At 42.4% G+C, this 27,653-nt stretch overlaps 1 protein-coding gene and 1 non-coding gene across 3 annotated transcripts in view; both read left to right on the top strand.

The window, feature by feature from the left end:
* The window catches only part of LRCH2 (leucine rich repeats and calponin homology domain containing 2), a 143,225-nt gene that overhangs the window by 22,033 nt on the left and 93,539 nt on the right, over positions 1-27,653 (top strand). For both annotated transcript variants that reach the window (XM_054724341.1, XM_008156103.3), the window contains exon 2: positions 24,193-24,337. In XM_054724341.1, coding sequence (XP_054580316.1) covers positions 24,193-24,337 — 145 coding nt within the window. The remainder of the gene's footprint in view (positions 1-24,192; positions 24,338-27,653) is intronic.
* Positions 20,650-20,813, top strand: LOC114227931 (U1 spliceosomal RNA). Its single transcript, XR_003614020.1, has one exon. It is a non-coding gene; the product is annotated as a U1 spliceosomal RNA (small nuclear RNA).

The raw sequence follows: 27,653 nt of genomic DNA, 5'->3' as shown, positions 1-27,653 counted from the left end.
GAAAGGGATCCTGAATACGCGGCAGGATTGCTCACAGCGCGCGGAGAGGGAGGGCAGCAGACACTGCGTGGCTAGCTTTCTCGTTTGGGAGAAAAACAAAACCTCCCGACTGCACTGAAATCCAGCTGCGGTCGGGGAGAAACTGGTCTGTTTGGCAGCGGGAGAGGCTCGAAAGCTGCCTTCTCTCAGAGGCGCGCAGCCATTGATTAGGGCACGGAGAAACCGGCCCTCTTAGGGCAGAGCAGATGGGAAACCAAAGCTTGTCTGCGCCACCCTGAGACTACGCCCCATCCAAGCTGAGCACAGAAGCTCTCCTAGCGGAGACACTGCTGATCCTCACAGCCAACTGGCTTGGAGATCAATTCCCGCCAGTGATACCAACAATCCCAACCACTCTGAACTCCAGTTTCTGGGGACACGCGGGGGACCTAGACACCTATGGGACTCTCGGCCATCGGTCACAGAGTGAGAGTGACTTTTCTGTCGGTGTGGACGACACCAGATTTCAACTACTCTCATAAGGGACACATTCAAGAGGCAGACTCAGTGAGCAACAAAGCCCTACTGTGTCTTCAGCACAGCAATTCTTCCGTTATAGACACAGCAGGCCCTCACAACCAACTGGACCAGAGGTCAATTCCTCCCAGTGTACCAACAGCAATCAGGGCTTTTAACTACACCAAGACTTTCCACTCAGCCCACAAAGGGGAGTACCAAGAGCGACCAACTAGGGTGATTAGGGAAGCTGAGCTACCGGCCCCTATAGGTTACCGACCACACAAAGCCACTCCATCAACACAGGAGGCAGCCAAAATGTGGAGACATCGAAGTATGTCACAAGTAGGAGAGATAGATGAAAGCAAACTAATGGACGACACAGTGTTCAGAACCATATTTATAAGGTTACTCAAGAATCTTCTAAAAACCGCTGAGAAACTTGAAGAGACCTTCAAGGACCTAAATGAGAATACCAAAAAAATGGAAAAGGACCAGTCAGAAATTATGCATACACTGTCTGAAATAAAGAATATACAGAATAGACCACCACACCTGAAGAGTCAAACCAAAGATCTGGAATATGAGGAAGCAAAAAACACCCAACCAGAGAGGCGGGAAGAAAGAAGAATCCAAAAGTGTGAGGATAGCATAAGGAGCCTCCGGGATGGCTTTAAGTGTACCAATATCCAAATTTTTGGGGTGCCAGAAGAGAGAGAGCAAGATACTGAAAACCTATTTGAAGAAATAATGACTGAAAACTTCCCCCCACCTGATGAAAGAAATAGACTTAAAAGTTCAGGAAGCACACAGAACCCCAAACAAGAGCAATCCAAAGAGGACCACACCAAGACACATCATAATTAAAATGCTAAGGGCAAAAGACAAAGAGAGAATCTTACAAGCAGCAAGAGAAAAACAGTTAGTTACCTACAAGGGAGCACCCATACGACTGTCAGCTGATTTCTCAACAGAAACTATGCAGGCCAGACGGGAATGGCAAGAAATATTAAAAGTGATGAATAGCAAGAACCTACAAGCAAGACTACTCTACCCAGCAAAGTTATCATTCAGAATTGAAGGGCAGATAAAGAGCTTCACAGATAAGAAAAAGCTAAAGGAGTTCATCACCACCAAACCAGTATTATATGAAATGCTGAAAGGTATTATTTAAAAAGAGGAAAAAGAAGAAAAAAGTAAAGATAAAAATTATGAACAACAAATACATATCTATCAACAAGTGATTCTAAAAATCAAGTGAATTCAAAATCTGAGGAACAGAATAAACTGGTGAACATAATAGAATCAGAGGCATACAATGGGAGTGGATTGATAATTCTCAGAGGGAAAGCGGTGTCTGTGTGGGGGGTATGGGAAGAGACTGGACAAAAATCATACACCTATGGATAAGGACAACGGGGGAGGGGAGGGAACCAGGTGATGGGGAGATATGGGGGAAGAAAAAGAGAAACAATTGTAATAATCTGAACAATAAAGATTTATTTAAAAAAATAAAAAATAAAAATAAATAAAACAGGCCAGGTTAAAACAAACAAACAAACAAATACAAAAACAACAACAACTTAAACCTTGTTTATTTGGCCCGTGTTAGCCTTTGACTTTGACATGCTTGGACTAACTTGTAGGCTTACAAGCAGGGTAAAGTCTCAGATCCTTCAGAGTTCTTCTTTTTTATTGATTAAGGTATTACATGTGTCCATATCTCCCCATTGCCCCCCACCCCACTCCCACACGTGCCCTCACCCCCCAGTGTCTTGCGTCCATTGGTTATGCTTATATGCATGCATACAAGTCCTTCGGTTGATCTCTTACCTCCCCTCCTCCTCCCCAGCCTTCCTGTTGTAATTTGACATTCTGTTCGATGCTTCTCTGCTGAGTTCTTCTTTTTTAAAAAAACTGAATTTATTGCCTAGTTGGTGTGGCTCAGTGGTTGAGCATCGACCTATGAACCAGGAGGTCAGGGTTCTATTCTTGGTCAGGGCATGTGCCCATGTTGCATGCTGGATCCCCATTGGGGGTCATGCAGGAGGCAGCTGATTGATGATTCTCTCTCATCATTGATGTTTATCTCTCTCTACCCTTCCTCTCTGAAATCAATAAAATATATATTTAAAAGAATTTGAATTTATTGGGGTGACATTGGTTCACAAAATCATACAACTCAATAAAACATCATCAGCACACAACATCATGTGCCCATTGCCCCAAACAAAGTCTCTTTCCCTCTTTTCCCCCTTTGCCCACCTCCACCAACCCCCTACACTCCTTTCCCTCTTGCTATCACCACTCTATTGTTTGTGTTTTATATATGTGCTTAATCTTCAATCTCTTTCAACTAGCCCCCATGCTTCTGACAGCTGTCAGTCTGTTCCATGTATCCATGCCTCTGCTTCTATTTTGTTCATAAGTTTATTTTTTTCATTAGATTTCACATATAAATTAAAGCATATGGTATTTGTTTTCCTCCAACTGGCTTATTTCACTTAGTATAATAATCTCCAGGTCCATCCATGCTGTTGCAAAAGGTAAGATGTCCTTTTTTGTGGCCTAGTAATATTCCATTGCAATGGAATGTACCACAGCTTTTTTATCCACTTATCTACTGAAAGGCACTTGGGCTGTATCCAGATCTTGGCTATCTATCTATCTATCTATCTATCTATCTATCTATCTATCTATAAAGAGAGTGACCGTAAAGACCGAAGGCTCCACCGCACACCGGAAGTCAGTCCTGCAGTCAGTGCTGGGTTGCCATGGCGACCTCCATGGCAGTTGTTGATCAGCCCTTGCCTCTCTCTTCCTCTCTGGGCCTGGCCAGCAATGTGCCTCTCTTTTTCTTCAGGCCTCCACGGGGGCTGCTGATCAACCCTGCCTCTCTGATCAGGCCCGGAGACAGGCCCAGAGATGCTGACTGGCATAGAAACCAACCAATCAGAACCAAATCTGGGTGAACTGAGTAGCCAATGGCTTCCTAGGAGGCGGATCTTTTGATGCTGACTGGCATAGAAACCGACCAATCAGAACCAAATCTGGGTGAATGGCAAAGGCAGAACCTAAGGTGGCGCTGAGGAGGGGTTTTAAGGCAGTTGGGGGCGAGATCAGGCCGGTAGGCGAGGGCTGTTGGGGGCGAGATCAGGCCAGCAGGGGAGGGCAGTTAGGGGCGATCAGGCAGGCAGGCAGGGAGGTTAGGGGCGATCGGGCAGGCAGGCAGGCAGAGGGTTAGGGGCAATCAGGCAGGAAGGCAAACGCAATTAGGGGTGATCAGGCAGGCAGGCAGCGGTTAGGAGCCAGGGGTCCCAGATTGCGAGAGGGATGTCTGACTGCCGGTTTAGGCCCAATCCCACAGTCGGACATCCCCCAAGGGGTCCCCGATTGGAGAGGGTGCAGGCTGGGCTGAGGGAACTGAATTTCGTGCACCGGGCCACTAGTTGTAAATAACTTTGCAATGAACATAGGAATGCATACTAGTACATTCTTTTGAATTAGTGTTTCAGTTTTGTTAGGATATGCTCCCAGAAGTGGGATTGCAGGGTCAAAAGGCAGTTCCATTTTTAATTTTTTGAGGAAATTCCACACTGCTTTCCACAGTGGCTGCACCAGTCTGCATTCCCACCCATTGTCCAAGTGTCCGAGGGTTCCCTTTTCTCTGCATCCTCGCCAGCACTTGTTGTTATTGATGATAGGCATTCTGAAAGGTGTGAGGTAATATTTAATTGTGGTTCTAATTTGCATCTCTCTGATGATTAGTGACGTTGCACATTTTTATTTGGATTGTTTGTCTTCCTGGTGTTGAGATCTTTATATATTTTGGAAATTAACCCCTGATCAGATGTATCATTGATGAATATGTTCTCCTATGCAGTGGGCTGCCTTTTCATTTTGTTGATGTTTTCTTTTGCTGTACATAAGCTTTTTAGTTGGATGTAGTCACATTTGTTTACTTTTTCCTTTGTTTCCCATGCCCAAGGAGATATATCAGCAAAAAATTGCTATGATAGCTGTCTGAGATTTTACTGCCTATGTTTTCTTCTATGATTTTTATGGTTTCGTGACTCACATTCAAGTCTTTTATCCATTTTGCTTTTGATGTGAGTTGGTGGTCTTTTTACATTTTTTGCATATACCTGTCCAATTTTCCCAGCACCATTTATTGAAGAGACTCTTTACTCCCTTGTATGCTCATGCTTCCTTTGTCAAATATTAATTGACCATAAAGGCATAGGTTTATTTCTGTGCTCTCTGTTCTGTTCCATTGATCTATATGCCTGCTCTTATGCTAGTACCAGACCATTTTTATTACAATGGCCTTGTAGTATGGTTTGATATCAGGTATTGTGATCCCTCCAACTTCATTCTTCTTTCTCAACATTGCTGAAGCTATTTGAGGTCTTTTTTTGGTTCCATACACATTTTTGGAATATTTGTTCTAGATCTGTGAAACATACAATTGGTATTTTAATAGGAATTGTGTTGAATCTATAGATTATTTTTGGGTAGTATAGGAATTTTATTGATGATAATTCTTCCAATCCATGTGCATGGTATATGCTTCCACTTATTTGTATCTTCCTCAGTTTCGTTTTTCAGTATCCACTAATTTTCTGAGTATATCTTTTATCTCCTTGGTTAAATTTATTCCTAGGTACTTTATTTTTTGTTGTTGTAATACTAAATGGAATTGTTAATTTCTTTTCCTGAGAGTTCATTATTGGTATATAAGAATGCCACAAATTTTTAATATTAGTATTGTATCCTGCTACTTTGCCAAATTCATTTATTAAATCTAGTAGGTTTTTAGTGAAGTCTTTATGGTTTTCTATGTACAATACCATGTCATCTGCGAATGGTGACAGTTTTACTTCCCATTTGGATGCCTTTTATTTCTTCTTGTCTGGTTGCTGTATCTAGGACTTTCTGTACTGTGTTGAATAAGAGTGGTGAAAGCAAACATTTCTGTTTTGTTCCTGATCTTAAGGTAATCTCTTTTAGTTTTTGTCCATTGAGTATGATGTTATCTGTGGATTTGTAATATATGGCCTTTATTATGTTGAGATATGAATCCTTTATTTCCACTTTGCTTAGAGTTTTTATCATAAATGGGCACTGGATTTTATCAAATGCTTTTTTTTGCATCTATTGATATAATCATGTGATTTTTATCCTTTATTTTGTTTATGTGATGCATTACATTTATTGATTTGTGGATATTGTACCAATCTTGCATCTGTGAAATAACTGCCACTTTATCATGGTGTGTGATCTTTTTAATGTATTGCTGGAAGCAGTTTGCTAATATTTTGTTGAGAATTTTAGCATCTGTGTTGATTACGGATATTAGCCTATAAACTTTCGTTGTAGTGTCTATCTGGTTTTGGACTTAGGGTAATGCTGGCCTGATAAAAAAAGAGCTTGGAAGTCTTCCCTCCTCTTGAATTTTTTGGAGTAGCTTGAGAAGGGGATAGGTGTTTGTTCTTCTTTGCCTTCAGATTTTTTGACAGGTGTCCGCACAATGGTTTTCCTATAAAATGTTACCACCCTTTTGAAAAAATTTGTTTAATGAATTTTCTTTAATCCTTGTTTATTGAGTTGGTTGAAAATATTGAAAAATTAATAAGGGTCCACTCTTTAAGGAGCCAAGAAAGCTATGTGTTGGCTCAGACTAAACAGTTATGAATTGGCAAATTAAGAACAGCTGGGAACTTTCTAATAGTGTTCATTATTTTCATAACTAAAAATTGGGACTTGAAGTAAGATTTATGTTCTGCTTCCTATTGCAAGAAGGAACCTGGGATATGAATGTGGTTAGGAGATTTAGAATTTCTCTGACCCTGCTTTGTGGTTCCAATCGAGCAAGTTATTTTTAGTCTGGAACAGGAAGTCATGATCTTGTGTAGAAGTGGAAAAGCACACATAGAATATGAGTTTTGAAGTCATATCTGAGTTTGGAACCTTAGTGCTGTCAGTTATTACTACTTTTTAAAAGATTGGGCATATTATTTAATTTGTTTTTGCTTCATATGCATAATGAGGAATAATAGCTACCTCAGAAGGTTGTTATGAAGATTAGAAATAATTGTGCAAAGCCTATAGCATTTTGATTTAGCATATGCGGGGTATGAGTGTGTGTGTGTGTGTGTGTGTGTGTGTGTGTGTGTGTGAAATAATTATACCAGTTCCACTTAGGTCAGTTTTGATGTGAATTTAGAGTTCTGATTTCAAATTATTTCTCCACTTAATACTCATGTTTCTTTAAGCATAAAATTCTATAATGATACTTTTGTTAATGAAGAGGATGTGTTCGAACAATACACTTCATGAGACGTTTTTCTAGAGGTAAATATATGTCAGATTTTTAAGTATTATCCAGGCTTTTTAAAAAAAAATAGGAGAGACTATAATTATCTATATTATTAAATATCCCCTAAAGAAGATTCTACATTTTAGTTTAAGTTTTAATAATTTGTGACAAAAAATGCACACCCTTTTGTACACTGGTTAAGATAAAATTAATTAGTATAAGTATTATAGTATAATACAGAGATATTCAACCAGTATGCTGCTGCAGGCACAATGGTGTGCCACTAGAATTTTTAAAACATGCACTACCTGACTACTTAAGTCAGAGGCACTGACCTCTTTTCCCTTAGATTGTCAAATAAAGAAATGACAACAGTCAGCACAATAGTCGTTTGGTGTGGGTGAATCAAAATTATACCTATGTTTTGGTCAGATGAGCACAAAACATATTTTGGTGTGCCACAGAATTTTAGTAATTAGTTTATGTGTGCTATAAGATGAAAAAGGTTGAAAATCGCTGGCATAATAGTATAGTTTCTGAAAGTCATTTTTTATACCATGGCAGAAATCGTAGCCAATATGCTGGGAATTGTACTGCATGGAGGATGGACCCGCCTGTGGCTCCTGTGGCTGTAGCTGGGAGGCAGTAAACAGATTTCAATCCCATCTGACTTCTCTCCTCCCTTCCCAAGCTTCCCTGACCTCTGAAGCTCAAGAGTGTTACAGAACATAATTCAGATCAGATTATTTAAAATGATCTATTAATTTCTCTAATAGGCTCCCAGCAGTTTTACAAGGAGCCTTTTAAAGGGAGGCAGGAAACAGTACCCAGTAGTCTTTCTGCTGTTGAGTTATTGTCAATACTGCTTGATATGATTTATGATTAAAATCAAGACAGAAGAAAAATAGTTCAGTGTTTATAAAGGTGCTTATTCTCAAGGATACTAATTAACTGAGATAGCCCCTTAATGCTTAAAAAAAAATAAACACACAGCTATTTAATTTTAAAGAATTATTATAGATTCTCATTAATTCTGATAAATTTTGAGAAGTATGTTAGTTTCCTGTGTCTGCTGTAACAGTTTACCACAAACTTGGTGGTTTAAACAACAGAAATTTATTCTCTTACAGTTCTGGGAACCAAACGTCTGAAATGAGTCTTATGGGGCTAAAATCAAGATTTCAGCAGGAACAGATGCCCTCCATTCCTTGCCTCTTCCAGCTTCTGGTGGCATTTCTTGGCTGCATCATTCCAGTGTCTGCTTTCATTCTCACATGGCCCTCTCCTCAATGTGTCTAATCTCCTCTCTGCCTTCCTCTTATAAGGATACATGTGATGCTATTTAGGGCCCATCTGGATGGTCCAGGATAATCTCATTGCAAGATTGTCTGCAAAAATTGTACTTTATAAACCAACATTCACAAGTTTCAAGAATTAGGACCTGATATCTTTAGGAGCCACCATTCAGCTAACTACATGAAAATAAGGAGCAAATTTTAATTTCCTTTTTCGTGTGTGTATATGTAGAAAAAGTGAAACATCTTTATAATTATCTTTCTCCAAGTTCTACTTGTCTCATTAGAAGGGAGGCTATAGAGTTGTGAAATGAATCTCCCCATAAGGAATAAATTAAGTTTGTCTTTCCATCTTTAGATGGAACCATATTAAATAAAATACCAATTTTGCATTATTTTTCTTGAGTATAGTATGTTCATTATTAGTCATATTATTCTAGTTGCTCTAGTGCACATGTTAATTAAATGATTTTTAAAATTTCTTTATTGATTAAGGTATTACATATGTATCCTTATCCTCTGATCGCCCCCCCACTCCCCCACTCATGCCCTCACCCCCTGTTGACTGTGTCCATTGGTTAGGCTTATATGCATGCATACAAGTCCTTTGGTTGATCTCTCCCCCTTACTCCCACCCTCCCCTACTTTCCCACTGAGGTTTGACGGTCTGATCAATGTTTCTCTGTCTCTGGATCTGTTTTTGTTCATCAATTTATGTTGTTCATTATATTCCATAAATGAGTGAGATCATGTGATATTTATCTTTCTCTGATTGGCTTATTTCACATAGCATAATGATCTCCAGTTCCATCCATGCTGCTGCAAATGGTAAGAACTCCTTTTGTACCACAGTGTAGTATTCCATTGAGTAGATGTACCACAGTCTTTTAATCCACTCATCTGCTGATGGGCACTTAGGCTGTTTCCAAATCTTAACTATGGTGAATTGTGCTGCTATGAACAGAGGGATGCATATATCCATTCTGATTGGTATTTCTAGTTTTTTGGGATATATTCCTAGAAGTGGAATCACTGGGTCAAATGGGAGTTTGATTTTTAGTTTTTTGAGGAAACTCCATACTGTTCTCCACAGTGGCTGCACCAGTCTGCATTCCCACCAGCAGCGCACGAGCGTTCCTTTTTCTCTGCATCCTTGCCAACACTTGTCCTTTGTTGATTTGTTGATTATAGCCATTCTGACAGGTGTGAGATGGTACCGCATTGTTGTTTTGATTTGCATCTCTAGGATAATTAGTGACTTTGAGCATGTATTCATATGTCTCTTGGCCTTCCTTCTATCTTCTTTTGAAAATTACCTATTTAGGTCAGTTGCCCACTTTTTGATTGGGTTGTTTATCTTCCTTTTGTTAAGTTGTATGAGATCCTTGAAAATGTTGGAGATTAAACCCTTATTGGTGATAACATTGGCAAATATGTTCTCCCATGCAGTGGGCTTTCTTGTAGTTTTGTTGATGATTTCTTTTGTTGTGCAAAAGCTTTTTATTTTGATGTAGTCTCATTTGTTTATTTTCTCTTTAGTTTCCATTGCCCTAAGATCCGTATCGGTGAAGAAATTGCTTTGGCATATATCTCAGATTTTGCTGCCTGTGGATTCCTCTAGTATTTTTATGGTTTCCCGTCTTATGTTTAAGTCCTTTATCCATTTTAAATTTATTTGTGTGTATGGTGTAAGTTGGTGGTCTAGTTTCATTTTTTTTGCATGTATCTGTCCAATTTTCCCAACACCATTTATTGAAGAGACTGTCTTGACGCCATTGTATGCACTTGCCTCCGTTGTCAAATATTAATTGAGCATAGTGGTTTGGGTCGATTTCTGGGTTCTCTATTCTATTTCATTGGTTTATATATCTATTCTTGTGCCAGTACCAGGCTGTTTTGAGAACAGTGGCTTTGTAATACAGCTTGATATCTGGTATTGACATCCCACCTACTTTGTTCTTCTTTCTCAGGATTGCTGCAGCTATTCGGGGTCTTTTTACACTTCAGATGAATTTTTGAAAAGTTCCTTCTAGGTTTTGAAATATGCCATTGGTATTTTAATGGGGAGTGCATTGAATCTATAGATTGCTTTGAGTAGTATGGACATTTTAATGATGTTGATTCTACCAATCCATGAATATCGTATGTTCTACCATCTGTTTACGTCCTCCTCTCTCTTTTTGTGTCCTGTAGTTTTCCGCATATAGGTCTTCTACCTCCTTAGTTAAGTGTCTTAATATTTTTGGTGCAATGGTAAATGGGATTGCTTTTTCAGTCTCTCTTTCTGTAAGTTCACTATTGGTGTATAGAAATGCCATAGATTTTTTGGCGTTAATTTTGTATCCTGCTACATTGCTGAATTCATTTATTAAGTCTAATAATTTTTTGATGGAGTCTTTAGGGTTTTCTATGTACAGTATCATGTCATCTGCGAATAAGGACAGTTTTACTTATTCTTTTCCAATTTGGATGCCTTTTATTTCTTCTTCATGTCTGATCGCAATGGCCAGTACTTTCAGTACTATGTTGAACAGGAGTGGTGAGAGTGGGCATCCCTATCCCTGTCTTGTTCCTGTTCTTAAGGGAAATGACTTTAGTTTTTGCCCATTGAGTATGATGTTGGCTGTGGGTTTGTCATATATGGCTTTTATTATATTGAGGTATGATCCTTCTATTCCCACTTTGCTGAGAGTTTTTATCAAGAAAGGGTGTTGGATTTTGTCAAATGCTTTTCCTGCATCAATTGATATGACTATGTGGTTTTTATCACTCAATTTGCTTATGTGATGTATCATGTTTATTGATTTGTGGATAATGTACCACCCTTGCATCCCCAGGATAAATCCTACTTGGTCATGGTGTATGATCTTTCTGATGTACTGCTGGATCTGATTTGCTAGAATTTTGTTGAGGATTTTGGCATCTATGTTCATGAGGGATATTGGCCTGTAATTCTCTTTCATTGTGTTGTCTTTATCTGCTTTTGGTATTAGAGTGATGCTGGCTTCATAGAAGGAGCTTGGAAGTGTTCCTTCCTCTTGAATTTTTTTGGAATAGTCTGAGGAGTATAGGTTGTAGCTCTTCCTTGAATGTTTGGTAATAGTCCCCTGTGAAGCATATGGCCCCAGGCTTTTGTTTGCTGGAAGTTTTTTGATGACTGCTTCAATTTCTTCCTTGTTATTGGCCTATTGAGATTTTTAGATTTCTCCTGATTGAGTTTTGGAAGATTGTATTTTTCTAGGAATATGTCCATTTCCTCCATGTTGTCTACTTTGTTGGAATAGAGTTGTTCAAATTTTTTTTTAACAATCCTTTGTATTTCTGTGGGGTCTGTGGTTATTTCGCCTCTTTCATTCCTGATTTTGTTTATTTGGATCCTCTCTCTTTGCTTCTTGGTGAGCTTGGCTAGAGGTTCATCAATGTTGTTTATCCTTTCAAAGAACCAGCTCTTGGTTTCATTGATCTTTTGTATTGTTTTTTTGGTCTCTATGTCATTTATTTCTGCTCTGATCTTTATTATCTCCTTCCTTCTGTTCACTCTGGCCTTTTTCTTTTTGCTCTCTTTCTAATTCTTTAAGTTGTAGATTTAGATGATTTACTACCTTTTTTCTTGTTTTCTTTGAAGTAGGCCTATAGAGGTATAAGCTTCCCTCTCAGGACTGCTTTCCTTGTGTCCCACAGATTTTGGATTGTTGTGTTTTTATTGTCATTAGTTTCCAGGATGTTTTTAATTTCTTCTTTGATCTCTTTGGTAACCCAAACATTGTTTAATAGCATGCTATTCAGCTTCCAAGTGTTTGAATGTTTTGGATTTTTTTTATTGTAGTTTATTTCTAATACTATGCCATTGTGGTCTGTGAAGATGCTTGATATGATTTCAATCTTTTTTAATTTGGGGAGACTTTGCTTATGACCCAATATGTGGTCTATTTTTGAAAATGTCCCATGTGCACTTGAGAAGAATGTGTATTCCGTGGCTTTGGGGTGAAATGTTCTGAAGATGTCAATTAAGTCAGTCTTCTCTAGTGAGTCATTTAGGGTTGCTTTTTCTTTGCTGATTTTTTGTCTAGAGTATTTATCCAGTGATGTCAGTGGTGTATTAAAGTCTCCTACTATGATTGTATTGTTGTCGATCTCTCCCTTGATATCTTCCAGAAGTTTTTTATGTATTTGGGTGCTCCTGCATTGGGCGCATATATCTTTATCAGGGTTATATCTTCTTGTTGTATCGATCCTTTTAGTATTATGAAGTGGCCTTCCTTATCTCTTGTTATGTCCTTCACTTTTAGGTCTGTTTTGTCAGATATAAGTATTGCTACCCCAGCTTTTTTTTTTTTTTTTTCATTTCCATTTGCCTGGTAGATATTTTTCCATCCCTTCACTTTCAGTCTGTATGAGTCCCTTTTTCTGAGGTGGATCTCCTGTAGATAGCATATAGATGGGTCATGTTTTTTCATCCATTCAGCCACTTGATGTCTTTTGATTGGAGCATTTAGTCCGTTTACATTTAAAGTTATTATTGACTAGGAGCCTCGTGCACGAAATTCATGCACTGGGGGGGGGGGGTGTCTCCTCAGCCCGCCTGCCACCTCTCACATACTGGGAGCCCTCAGGGGATGTCCTACTGACGGCCTCTCTTTGTGGGAGACAACCGGGCTGATCAGGGAAAGGCACCAGCCCCATCACCCCGCTGCTGGAGCCACTGCCAGTCACCGCAGCCACCAAGGTGTTTTCATCAACATGGACTCCAGTCCCTTCACCAAGAAAAAAATGACAACTTTCTTCAGGCATTTTTAAGATGTGTCTTTCATAGGATATGACATTTCTTTCTTTCTTCTTTCTTTCTTTCTTTCTTTCTTTCTTTCTTTCTTTCTTTCTTTCTTTCTTTCTTTCTTTCTTTCTTATTTTATCCTCACCTGAGTATATGTTTCCATTGACTTTTAGAGAATGTGGAAGAGAAAGGGAAAAACAGAGAGAAACATCAAAGTGAGAGGAACACATTGATTGGTTGCCTCCTGCATGAGCCCTGACCTGGGCCCTAGCCAGGGAGGAGCCTGCAACTTAGGTACATGCCCTTGATCAGAATCTAACCTGGACTCTGTGGTTGGCAAACCTAGGCATTATCCACTGAGCCAAACCCTGTAAGGCAGATTATGACATTTCTTAGCCCTCCAGCATCAGACCTTTGTTTTTTTTCCCTAGGAGTGTGGTGGAAAAGCCCTAGATCACCTTTTTGGATTCTTATACCCAAGTTACTAAGAATATTACCAGTGGCATACAGGGAGCTTAGCCAATGAGCAGTCAGAAAAGGTGTTTCCTCTGTAGTTCACACCTATCTCCTCCGATCTCCGGCTCCACCCCTGTCAAGGCCTAAAGCCTCCAGCCCTTGGCAGGGGACCCCACCTGGCTCCGATGGCCAGGCTCCGTTCCCAGCCAAGGCCACAAGCCTCTGTTTGAGGCTCGGGCCCTGGGTCGGGATCCCCAGCTCACTCCCATCACCCGCAGGGACCCCCAGCTGGCTCAGTCACCCGGTTTCACCCACGGCCAAGGCAGCAAGCCTCTGGCTGAGGCTTGGATTCTGGGCAGGGACTCCCATCTCGCTCCAATTGCCAGGCTCTGCCCCAGCGGCCAAGGCTGCAAGCCTCTGGCCAAGGCTTGGGCTCTGGGCAGGGACTCCCAGCTGGATCCTATCACCCTGCTCCGCCCCCAGCCAAGGCCGAAAGCCTCTGGCTAAGGCTCGGGCCCTGAACAGGGACCCCCAGCTGGCTCCGATCGCCCCGCTCCACCCCCAGCCAAGGCCGCAAGCCTCTGTTTGAGGCTCGGGCCCTGGGCAGGGAACCCCCAGCTCTGCCCCCAACCAAGGCCTCAAGCCTCTGGCCAAGGCTCGGGCTCTGGGCAGGGACCCCCAGCTGTCTCTGATAACCACAGGGGACCCCAGCTGGTTCCAATGGCCCAGCTCCGCCCCAGCCAATGCCGCAAGCCTCTGTTTGAGGCTGGGGCCCTGGGAAGGAACCTCCAGCTGGCTCCGATCACCTGCAGGGGACTCCAACTGGCTCCAATCGCCTGCAAAGGAACTCAGCTGGCTCTGATCCCTGTGGGGGACCCCAGCTGGCTCCAATCTTCCCCTCTGATCTTCGGCTCTAATTGCCCATTTCCTACCATGGCCGCGCTCGGAGGCTGCAGCCATCTTGGTTGGGTGTATTTGCATATTGGCTTTCTGATTGGCTGGTGGGTGTGGCTGGTGGGCATGGCTTGTGAGTGTAGCAGAGTGATGATTTGCATATTACTCTTTTATTAGATAGGATAGGTACTGGTTGGTAGCCATTTTTATTTTTTGTGCATTTGTTCCTTCTTACCTTTTTATTTCTTGTTTTTACACCAGTCCTTTTATCATTTCTTGCATTGCTGGATTGGAAGTGATAAACTCCCTTATCCTTTTTTTTTGTCTGTGAAGTTCCTTATCTCCCCTTCAATTTTGAATGATAGCCTTCCTGGATAGAGTATTCTTGGACTCATTCCCTTGCTTTGCATCACTTTGCAAATTTCCTTCCATTCTCTTCTGGCCTGATGTGTTTCTGTTAAGTAATTTATTAATCTCATGGGAGATCCCTTGTATGTAACTTTCTGTCCCTCTCTTGCATCCTTTAAGATTCTCTCTTTGTCCTGAACATTTGCCATTGTAATTATGATGTGTCTTGGTGTGGGTCTTTTTGGGTTCATCTTGTTTGGGACTCTCTGAGCTTGTGTGACTTTTTTTCTTCCCCACATCAGGGAAGTTTTCTGACATTATTTCTTCAAATAGGTTTTTTAACCCTTGTTCCTCTTCCTGTTGTTCTGGCACCCCTATTATTCATACGTTGCTTTGTTTCATGTTGTTCCATAGCTCCCTTAGCCTCTCCTCCTGTCTTTTAATGTTTTTCTCCAATTGGAGTTCAGTTTGGGTGTGTTTTGCTTCCCTGTCTTCTAATTTACTAATTCGGTCTTCTGCCTCTCCTAGTTTACTATTGAAACTTTCCATGGTGTTTTTTTTTTAATTTCTTTATTGATTAAGGTGTCACATATTTGTCCTCATCCCCCCATTCCCATCCCACACCCCTCCCCACGGATGCCCCCACCCCCCTGTTGTCCTTACCCATTGGTTAGGCTTGTATGCATGCACACAAGTCCTTTGGTTGATCTCTGCCCCCTACCCCCACCTTCCCCTACCCTCCCTCTGAGGCCCGACAGTCCGATCGATGCCTCCTTGTTTCTGGGTCTGTTCTTGTTCATCAGTCTATGTTGTTCATCATTTCCCCTAGATGAGTGAGATCATGTGTTACTAGAAATATACTTATAAGAGCCGAATGTGGACGAGCAATAATAGTTATGCTCTCAGGCAAATGAATCAGTCTGTAGTGAGTTTCTTTCTGGACCAACAGTTCTTTTGAGACCCAATTTCAATGTCCACCAGTTCCTTATGTGTACATGTCAGCACTGACTTTTCAGCTCTGGATGGTGGACAAATGGTGGTAATGTAGGTCCGACTTCCTCTGGTTTGGTCTCGGCCGGACCCAGGGGCAAGGCTTCACCCATACTCAGGGGAGCGTGGCCTCACCCGGACCTGGGGCCCAGCATCACCCAGGCCCCGTGGCGCGTGGCGTCACCCGGACCCAGGTGCGCGCCGCCTCACCCGGTCCCGGGATCCAGCCTCACCCTGACCCAGGGGCACGCAGCCTCACCCGGACCCGGGCTCCAGTCTCACCCTGACCCAGAGGCGCGTGGCCTCCCCTGGACCCAGGGGCGCGCAGCCTCACCCGGACCCGGGGGCGTGCGGCCTCACCCAGGCCTGGGATCCAGCCTCACCCGGACGCAGGGGCGCGTGGCCTTACCCGGGACCCAGCCTCACCCGGACCCAGGGGCGCGTGGCCTCACCCGGACCCGGGCTCCAGCCTCACCCTGACCCAGGGGCACGCGGCCTCCCCCGGACCCAGGGGTGCGCAGCCTCACCCAGACCCAGGGGCGTGCGGCCTCACCCGGGCCTGGGATCCAGCCTCACCCGGACACAGGGGCGTATAGCCTCTCCCGGACCCAGGGGCGTGCGGCCTCACCCGGGACCCAGCCTCATCTGGACCCAGGGGCACGTGGCCTCTCCTGGACCCAGGGGCGCGTTCTCACCCGGACCTGGGACCCAGCCTCACCCGGATCCAGGGGCGCACGGCCTCACCCAGACCCGGGATCCAGCTTCACCCGGACCCAGGGGGGCGGCCTCACCCGGACCCAGGACCCAGCTTCACCCGGACCCAGGGGCGCGTGGCCTCACCCAGACCTGGGGGCGTTCAGCCTCACCCGGACCCGGGATCCAGCCTCACCCGGACCCAGGGGTGCGGCCTCACCTGGACCCGGGACCCAGCCTTACCTAGACCCAGGGGCAAGAGGCCTCACCCAGACCAAGGGGCGTGCAGCCTCACCCGGGCCCAGGGGTGCGTGGCCTCGCCCGGACCCAGGGGCACGCAGCTTCACTCGGACCCGGGACTCAGCCTCACCCTGACCCGGGTCCCAGCCTCGCCCGGACCCAGGGGCTCGCGGCCTCACCCGGAACCAGAACCCAGCAGGGCTTTGTCTTCTTGATCCCAATTCCTGTCGGTCAATTCCCTCTCAGCAATTCCTTTGGCCATTTTCTCCAAGCTCTGGGGCGGCTTCTGTGGAATTCCTTGGGCAGCGGACTTAGCGAAGCTCCGGTGCACCTGGTTCGCAGTGGCGGGCTGGTCCGGGGTCGCTGCATCGGTGCTCGGGTCTGCAGCGGTGGCTAGTCGCTGGGCGTGCGCACCTGGCTGCTTCCGGGGCACTGAGATTCTCGAAGGACTCGGAGGTCAGCAAGCACGGGGTCTCCCACCCCATGTCTCCCAGGGGCTTGTCTGTTCTTGCTCGGCAGCGAGTGGAGCCATCCCCTCAGCCGGAGACCACCAGGGGAACTATGCTGAGCACATTCCAGGACGCCATTGTGTCGCCAGAGCCATAGTTCTTAAAGTGTGATCTTTGGCTCACCGGCATCAGCATCATCCTGCATACCCCTCTCTTTTATTCTAGTTGTAGAGCATCTGCTCAGCCAGCCCTCCAGTGGCTCTGGATGGTGTCTGCTCTGTTTTCCCATTGTAGTTTCAAAATTGTTGTGGTAGGCAACAATCAGGTGTCCGCCCTATGCCTCCATCTTGGTCCTCCTTTGTGTAGTTAAGTCTTGATTGTTGCTGGTGTCACTGGGAGGAATTTTCCTCCAGGCCAATTGGCTGCGAGGACTCGCTGTATCTATAAAGGAAGAGTTGCTGTGCAGGAGACACGTTTATGGGCCAGGACTTGTTCCAGTAGGGCTTTGGCGCTCACTGAGTCTGCCTCTTGAATGTGTCCCTTATGCAATTGGTTGAAATCTGGTGTCGTCTCACACCGACCACTAGATGCCCTCGTTTCTGGGTCTCCAATGGGGTTCAGGTCAGCTACTGTCTGAGGCCACTCAGCAGGAGTTACAGCAAAAACTGGAGTTTTCTCCTCCTGCTTGAGTGGTTTTGGAGCAGTCTGACTGGAACTGCAGTTTATTTGGTTAAGTTGCCACAGGGCAGGCCATTTATATGCAAAAGCTGCTGTTTGGAGCCTGGGCGGGTTTGTAGAATGTGCGGGGCAGGTCTCAGGGCGGGTTTGTAGAATGTGCGGGGCGGGTCTCAGGGCGTCACTAGGCTAGGGCGTGGCAAACCACAATGGCTGCAAGTCTGCTTTTTCTGCCTTTTCTGCCTTTCTGCGTTTCCAAGTCCCCACGTCCCGTGCTCCAGCGCAGTAAACACTGATTTCTGGGTGCACCTCTGCAAGAAAGTCACTCTCACTTTCCGACACGATGGCTGAGAGTCCAGCTTCTCCCCGTAGGTGTCTGGGTCTCCCGCGCGTCCCCAGAAACTGGATTTCAGAGTGATGGGGAGCTTATCTCCCTTAGGGTTGGAAAAAAAGCCGCGCGTCCCTTCCCCCGCCACCACCCTGACCCACGTGCCTCTGCACCTCAGTCTCTCCGCGTTTGCTCTTTCCTCGTCCCTCTTAGTTGTAAATCCACCATTCAGCCAGATCTCCTGTGGTTCTGGGTGGCAGACGCTTTGTCCTCTAGTTATATTTTTGAAATTGCTGTGCACGGCGCAGTTCATTTGTTTAACTTTGCCGCCATCTTGGTTCTCTCGGTTTTCATTATTTCAACTCGTAGTTGCTCCCCGGTGACTAGGACCTCAGCCATGCGCTCCAGCTCCCTTTGCTGCGCCCCGCCACTCTTGCTGAGGCTGCTGTCGCTGCCAGTGCTGCCAGCGCTGCCGCCCTCCATGCTTGCGGCCGCGTCACTATCACTGTCTTCGCTGGCCGGCGGGTTTGGGTGTTAAATCAGTCTGCCCTCACCGAGGCCTCGCCCGCCATATTTGTTAGGGGCAATCCCGTTGCTCACGTGCGATTGGCTGGAAAGGGAATCATGGTGTTTTTTATTGCAGCTATATCACTCTTCATTTCTTCTTGATTCTTACATAAGTTGTTGATTTTTTTTTCATCCATCCCGTTTATGAACTGTATGACCCTTATTCTAAATTCTTTTTTTTTAAATACATTTTATTGATTTTCTACAGAGAGGAAGGGAGAAGGATAGAGAGCCAGAAACATCAATGAGAGAGAAACATCAATCAGCTGCCTCCTGCACACCCCCTACTGTGGATGTGCCCGCAACCAAAGTACATGCCCTTGACGAGAATCGAACCTGGGACCCTTTAGTCTGCAGGCTGACGCTATATCCAGTAAGCCAAACCGGCCAGGGCTATTATGAATTGTTTTTCTGACATATTGCATGCCTCTGTTTCACTTAGCTGCTCCTCTGGCAGTTCCACCTTTTTTTTCTTTCTCTTTTTAAACACAAAAATTTAATTTTAATTTTTTTAGATTTTTTAAATTGATTAAAGTATTACATATAGTAGTACATATATCTCCTTTTCCCCCCATTGACCTCCCAGCCTCCTCTACCACATGTCGCATGCCCTCATCCCCTCGCTTCCCCCCGCCCCAATGTCTTGTGTCCATCCGCCTTTTCTTTCCTTTGGGGTTTTCTTTGTCTACCAATTTTTGATCTCATTGATGGATCTAGATGTTGAGTCGTGCAGGGGTTGCTCCTTAGGTAGCAGCGGCTCCTCGGGCAGCGGTTGCTCCCTGGGCGGTCACAGTAGCGGCTGCTCCTCAGTTGGCAGTGACTCCTCTGATGGGTGCTGTTCTCAGCATTGGTGGCTCCTCTGGCTGGTGTGGGGAGGCTGCTCATCAGATGGGAGTGGGCTGCTAGCATTGCTGCTGCTCCTCAGACAGGGGCGGACTGCTCAAGTGGCTGCTGCTCCTTGGATGGGGGCTGGCTGCGCATGGTTGCTGCTCCTCAGACGGGGCGAGCTACTCATAAGGCTGCTGCTCCTTGGACAGGGCAGGTTGCTCAAAGGGCTGCTGCTCCTCATATGAGGGCGGGCTGCTTGCACAGCTGCTGCTCCTTGGATGGGGGCTGGATGCATGTGGTTACTGCTCCTCGGATGGGAGTGAGCTGCCCGTGCAGCTGCTGCTCCTGGGATGGGGTCGGGCCGCTCACCTGGCTGCTGCTTGTTGGACAGATGTGGGCTGAATGTGGCTGCTGCTCCTCGGACCGTTGGGGGCTATGCAGGGCTGTCAGTCCTCGGACATGGGCAATCTGCTCATGTGTATGCTACTCCTCAGACTGGGGCAGGCTGCTGGCGGCTACTGCTCCTCAGTTGTAGGCTCGATCCAGGGTCTGATAACTCAGTTGCAGGCTCAATCCACAGTCAGATTGCATCTGGTCACAGGATAGGTCTCTCTCATATAGATGTTTCTCTCTCTGTCTCCGCCCCCCCCCCCCTTCCAATCTCTCATTCTGGAGGTCAGAAGTCAAAAATAATTTCAATGGACTAAAGTGACGATATAGCAGAGCTAATTCCTTCTGGAGTTTCTGAGTGGAGAATCCATGTTCTCACCCTTTTCAGCTTCTAGAAATCCCCTGTATTCCTCGGCTTGTGACCCCTAATTTCATTTTCAAAGTGTATTACCCCCTTTGCTCCTTCCAGCATCACATCACCAAGGCAGCTTACAATCCTCTAAATATAAAGCAAGAACTTCAAGGTTTGAATGCGATTTTGATAGTATTGTCTAAATGATTTTTTAAAAAATATGCTTTTATTGATTTTAGAGAGAGAGGAAGGGAGAGGGATGATAGAAACATTGTGAGAGAGAAACATAAAAAATTGGTTGCCTCCTGCACACCCCCTATTGGGGATGTAGCCCACAACCCAGGCATTTGCCCTGACCAGTAATGGAGCCAGGGACCTCTTGGTTTATGGGTCGACATTCCACCACTGAGTCATACTGGCTGGGCTAAGTGATTTTTAATGTTATAAAAATTCCCTTAATTGTACATCATAAGATAAAAAATTTAAATCAGAGTTTTATTTATAGTTATATTGGGTAAAATTTAGAGTTAATTTTCATTTTTTAAAGACAAATATGATGATACTTACCTGGCAGGGGAGATACCATGAACATGAAGGTGGTTTTCTCAGGGTGAGGTTTACCCATTGCACTCCAGATATGCTGGCCCCTGAAGTTTCCCCAAATGTGGGAAACTCAACTGTATAATTTGTGGAAGTGAGGGACTGCTTTCGTGCTTTCCCCTATTTAAAAAAAAAAAAAAAAAAAAAAGGAAACTGTGAGATGCTGCTAGTGCAAGGTAGTCAAGAAATTAAGATACAAAGTGTTTTGTATAATTTCCCTTCTTTCCTTCCATGGTCTTATTTTCCTTTTGGCACTGTTGTTCTGTTTTACCCACTTCTTAGAAAGAATGTTTATACAGATTCAAAATCTGAAAAATCCTACAAGATTTCCTTCATTAGAGGCTTTATAATAGTTTGAATTTTAATTTTGAGTTTATTATGCTTCATTTATTCGACTCAGTTAAATTAGAATAATAATCATAATCTTAAATGGTATTTACTAAATAAATATATTAGTCATCTAGAAAATAGTTTATGAATGTAAATTTAATTAAATTCCCTAAAGGAACTCATAATACTTTTATTTTTATAATTTAATCTTTTTTTTGAAGGTGAAATAACATGAAGCATCACACAATAATATGTAAATTACTAAAATAATACCTTGATATTATTTAAATTATTTTATTGAGCCAAAACCGGTTTTGCTCAGTGGATAGAGTGTCGGCCTGTGGACTGAAGGGTCCCGGGTTCGATTCCGGTCAAGGGCATGTACCTTGGTTGCAGGCGCTTCCCTGGTAGGGGGTGTGCAGGAGGCAGCTGACCGATGTTTCTCTCTCATCGATGTTTCTGGCTCTCTGTCCCTCTCCCTTCCTCTCTGTGGAAAATCAATAAAATATATTAAAAAAAATATATATATATATAAATTATTTTATTGATTTATTTTTCATATATTCTTTATTGATTTTGAGAGAGAGAGGGAGAGAAACATAGATGTGAGATAGAAACATCAATTGCTGCCTCCTGCACACCCTCTACTGGGGATCCAACCCAAAACCTGGTCATGTGCCCTGGCTGGGAATCAAACTGGCAACTTGCCCAATCAGTGTGGCTCAGTTGATTGGGTAACAGGACAATGCCCAATCAACTGAGCCACACTGGACAGGGCTATTTGTGTGTTGGAGTGACGGTCAATTTGCATATTGTTTTTTATTAGATAGGATTAGATAAGATAGAGGCCTGGTGCTCGGGTGGGGGCCGGCTGGTTTGCCCTGAAGGGTGTCCCGGATTGGCTGGTTTGCCCTGAAGGGTGTCCCGGATCAGGGTGGGGATTCCCTTGGGTCATGGGGTGGCCTGGGCGAGGGGCCTGTGGTGGTTTGCAGGCTGGCCATGCCCCCCGGCGACCTAAGCAGAGGCCCAGGTATCTGGGATTTATTTATCTTCTATAATTGAAACTTTGTAGCCTTGAGTGGAGGCCTAGGCAGGCCAGGGCTGCAGAAAGCTTGGCTTCCTCCATCGCCGGGGCCAACTCAAGCCTCCTGCTTTCTCCGTGGCTGCAGCCATCTTGGTTGGGTTAATTTGCATACTCGCTCTTGATTGGCTGGTGGGTGTGGCTTGTGGGTGTCTCGGAGGTAGGTCAATTTGCACATTACTCTTTTATTAGATAGGATTCAGAATCATATGATGGAAGGAAGAAGAACCCAAATTATTTTTCATATTATATAATCATAATTACTGTTTTCTTTCTCCAATTATAAAATTTTGCATTAGGTGAGTATGTGTGTGTGTGTGTATATATATATATATATGTATATGTATATATATATATATATATACATATATATATATATATATACACACACACACACATACAATATAAATATAATGTTAACCCTTTGCACTCGCTTGCTTTTTTCGATTCCTTTATTCTACTGCTGTGTCGAGTCACACTCGACATCTGAGTGCAAAGGGTTAATGCATGTATATTAATGTTCTGAGTAGGAAATTTACTACATTGCTAAGTAAATAGGACTACACCCTTCAGAGTGAGAAAGTTGAACACTAATAGGAGGCTGTTCTTTTGATGGCAGACCAGAAACTAAATGAGGCACAGTAGCTAAGCTACAGTGTGGATGTTCTTTCTGACAGAGGTAAATAATTATGTTATGTTTTTAACCAAATAAGTATAATAAGCTAGTATAAGCAAAGTGTATTTCTGTGATAAGGTAGCTAGCTAGTGGGACAATTGTTTAAGCAGTGGTTCTCAACAGGTGTAGGAGAGTTTTCACCCCAGGGGACATTTTTTTGGCTTATATGACTAGAGGGTGTTACTGGCATCTAGTAGGTAGATGCTGGAGATGCTGCTAAATATTCTGCAATGCACAGGATAGCCCCACACTACAAATAGTGATACAGCCCAAAAGGTCAACAGTGCTTTGTTTGAGAAACTCCTTTAGGGTGTTCGTTTGTTTTTTTTACCTGCCACATGATAGCCTAAATATTTTTCAATATTTCATTTAACAAATAAACCTTTGATAGAGATGTAATGGTTATAATAATTTCATGATTTTATTTTTGTGAAAACTTCAATGAATGGAAGTATATTTGTGTGTACTTGGCATAATTTAGGAGAGGAAAGAATCAAGGATGAATGCCAAGTTTCTGGCTTGAGCAACCTATCAGGATGTTGGTGACATTATTTGAAATGAGAGAAACAGATGTGTGGAACAAAATCTTCAGTTCAGATTTTACGCTTGTAGAATTTGAAGTACCTGAGAGATATCAGGAGGAAGTCCTTAAGATCAGAATTTACGTGTTCAGACATATCTTTAAATTGAAATTTGTCAGTATATGAGTATAAATTAGTCCTGAGATTGGAGGAAATCACCCACCAGAATGTATATCTTTTTTTAAAGTATATTTTTATTGATTTCAGAGAGGTAGAGAGAGAGAGATAGAAACATTAATGATGAGAGAGAATCATTGATCAGGTGCCTCCTGTACACCCCCTACTAGGGATCGAGCCCTCAACCTGGACATGTGCCCTGACTAGAATAGTACCATGACCTCCTGGTTCATAGGTTGATGCTCAACCGCTGAGCCATGCCGGCCAGGCATCTTAAGAAGTAAAGAGTACCTTATAGTACAGTGCTTAGGAACACCAACATTCACAATATGAATAGAGGAGAATCTAGCAAAAGACTGAGATAAAATAAGAAGTGATCCATAAGTGTAATCGTTCAAGCCAAGGGAAAAGAAATGTTTTTAGGTGGATGAGTGGTTATTGATATGGAGGCTGTTGTTGACTTTGGTCATACCCATGAGAGTGACTAGAAACCAAATTACAGTGGGTTGTGAATTCCATGTTAAGTAAGAAATTTAGTTGTGTTGTAGATTTATGTAAATTTGGCTGTGAAGGCCTTCAAGGTTATAGTGAATAATGTTTTATAATACATTAAATAGTTGCTTGGATTCTAAGTGATTCAGCAAGTATGAAAATAATTCTATATTACCACAGATAAAGGTGTATGTTTGACACTAAAACATTACTTTTGTTTTTCAGACCTTTCAAGAAATCGTTTTGCAGAAATTCCTTCTGATATCTGGTTATTTGCACCTCTTGAAACATTAAATTTATATCATAATTGCATTAAAACCATCCCTGAAGCCATTAAAAACCTGCAGATGTTAACGTACCTTAACATTAGGTAAGGAAGTGATTTTGGGGGTACATTTTGTTTTTATCATAGTTTTAATCATTTTAGTAGCAAAGGAATGTGTTTGGTTTGGCTATGTAGCCTATATTTATCTCAGTAGTATCTTATTTGTATTTTTATATGTCCACACTATTTTATAGGCCTTTAGTATTGTTTTTGACAGCAATGCTTCTCAAACTAATGTGCACGGGAATCACCTGGGGATTAAAACAAGATTCTGATTTTATAGGTCTGCAGTGGGACCTGCATTTCTAACAAGCCGCTTGGTAATGCCCATGCCTGCTGGTCCTTAAATCACTTTGAATAGCAAGACTTTACATCAGAAATATTTTACTGAAATCATAGCACCACAATACCAATTTATTTATATGCATCCTCAGTTAAATAAAGTGTCTTTGTGATATTTTTCACACTCCTGTGACTTTCTGTTGCTACTTCAAGGATCGATAGATTGGGATGGGAATGGTGGAACATTAGGAGGTGGATGACAGTTGATGTTAATATTGAATAAGTGCTTATTGTGTGCCGGGCAGTGTTACAAATACTTTACACATATTACCTCATGTTCACAACAGCCTTTTGAGATATATACTTTTATTATCCCTGTACTTTTATTATTACAGATGAGGAAACTGAAGCACAGAGAAGTTAACTATTTGCCCAAAGTTCTGTATAGGGCGTCTCCCAGAAAATGTATACACACACTTTGAATAATTATTAAGGCAGTGTTTTTTAAAATACTTTTCATTTTTGCCCTAGCTGGTTTGGCTTAGTAGATAGAGCGTCAGCCTGTGGACTGAAGGGTCCTGGGTTCGATTCCGGTCAAGGGCACATGCCCGGGTTGCAGGCTTGATCCCCAGTAGGGGGCATGCAGGAGGCAGCCGATCAACGATTCTCTCTCATCATTGATGTTCCTATCCCTTCCTCTATGAAATCAATAAAAATATATTTTTAAAAAAATCAGTAAAAAATGAAATACATTTTCAAGTGAGATACTTAAACAGCAGATAGCCCAATTGATATTGATATTTCTTTTCAGATTTAAACCATTGGAATTAATAATTATTCAAAGTATGTATACATTTTGGGAGATAACCTGTATATATGTGTGTGTGTGTGTGTGTGTGTGTGTGTATGTGTATGTATGTGTGTGTGCGCAGATTTAACCCATTAGAATTAATAATTATTCAAAGTACATATAAATTTTGGGGACACACACAGGGTGTCCCCCAAAATGTATACGTACTTTGGATAATTATTAATATATATACACTGAGTGGCCAGATTATTATGATCTCTGAACGCATAATAATCTGGGCACTCAGTGTATATCCTATATAATAAAAGGCTAATATGAAAATTGTCCCCTCGACCAGGAGTTCTACCAGCAGGCAGGAGTTTCGCCCATGTCCCCTCCCCCTGGCCAGGCTGGCCGGACCCCACTCATGCATGAATTCATGCACCAGGCCTCTAATATATATATATACATATATATATATACACATATATATATATGTGTGTGTGTATATATATATATATATATATATATATATATATATATACTGAGTGGCCAGATTATTATGCGTTCAGAGATCATAATAAATAATAATCTGGTCACTCAGTGTATATATTATGGTAGAGCCAAGATTATAATAAAGTAATATGGCTGTAGAAATCTCATTCTTCATCTATTAACCTATATTTATAACAGAGTGAACATTTAATAAGAGTAAGAAAAAGAATGTCCTGTTAAATGAGTGACATTGAATGGAAACTGGTGTATTGTGACAATTTTAGAATCGTTTTCTTATTTTTCTTTTTTATTGAGTTGTAAGGGATAATTTATTTCCCTTCGTTAGCGAAGTTAATTGTTTAAATTCCCATATAGGAAAGTAGTAAATGTAATTAATATACAAAAATAATAATGCTCCTTTCTTGCTGTGATATATTATTATGTATGTCTCCCCCAATAGTGTCACCTGGCTGTACATACTATTTTAACCGAAACTACTTAACACCTTAAAATACATGAGAGAGATTTATTTCCATAGATGTCAGTCATTTGGGTACTCCTTTCCTTGACCTGGCTTGGAAGAGGTTTGAGGAAAGTTTGTCTTTGTTTCATTTTGTTCTTTTATGGAAAAAAAGTGATTTGTCCAAAATTGAAGTACATTTCTGTAGTAACACCTATGGTATATCTTAGAATACAGGCATGCCTCAGAGATATTGTGGGTTCGGTTCCCGACCACCATATTAAAGTAGGTATTGCAATAAATTGAGTCGTAATCTTTTTGCTGGTGGAGGGTCTTGCCTTCATTTGTAGAAAATGCAACACCTGTGAGTTGCAGTAACTCTAAGCACAATCAAATGAGGTATGCCTATAGTTTTATTAAACTCTCTGATTCATTCTCATTTTGATCTATAAAAGTTAACTTCTAATTTTTGTTTACAGTCACAGACATTTTGAACAGGCTCTATTAAAGTAACATTTGTTCTAGTGACTGACTTCCTTTGACTGTCTATAAAACATGTGGCAAAAAAAGTAAAGATTAATGACTTACTATTTATGTATAAAGAAATAAATTCTGGAGAAAGCTTACTGTGCTAATTCAATGAACCTGGCTCTTAAGGGAAGCAAATAAGTCAGTTTTTAAGTGTTTTTTGTTTTTTTGTTTTTATATGAGGGAGATTAGAATATTTATGTATGTGCCATTATTTTTTCTATTTATTTTTTATTTTGGTGAAAATATCTTTGAGAAACTTATAAGATGATTTTTAAGCTCGCCCCCCCCCCCTTCCTGTATACTACCTCCTTTTTAAGTTGAATCATGCAGGAAGATCCTTGTATGCTTCATCCTAAAAGTGTCAAGAGTTGTGACAGGCCCTAGCATATTTGACATTCCAGCAGCCTGGCCAGCATTCCTGTTCTAGTAACATAGTCTTTTTTTTTTTTTTTTAATTCTATGCCAGGTTTAAAGCCAGTCTAGTGTTTCTGGATGTCCTCTGCAGGCATAAAATGGGGTGAAAGTTTTTGAAATCCTCTGTTAGGGTAACACTGAGCTTTTGTTGTGCACAATACACAAAATGGTAGGTACATACAAGTCTATAAATATCACTTTGAAAAACAGGAAAAATAATAGCTCATTGCTTACGAATGCTCGGTATAGTATGTAAATGTAACGGTACACTTTATATAGTTTGGTAATAGAATTGTCTTAGTCCGTTTGGGCTGCTATAACAGAATACCATCGACTGAGTGGCTTATAAAACAACAGAAATTTTTCACAGTTCTGGAGGCTGAGAAGTC

Source organism: Eptesicus fuscus, chromosome 1 (genome assembly GCF_027574615.1).
Source record: "Eptesicus fuscus isolate TK198812 chromosome 1, DD_ASM_mEF_20220401, whole genome shotgun sequence".
Classification (NCBI taxonomy): Eukaryota; Metazoa; Chordata; class Mammalia; order Chiroptera; family Vespertilionidae; genus Eptesicus; species Eptesicus fuscus.
The sequence above is the reverse complement of the archived record's forward strand: the minus strand, read 5'-3'. Positions and strand labels throughout refer to the sequence as shown.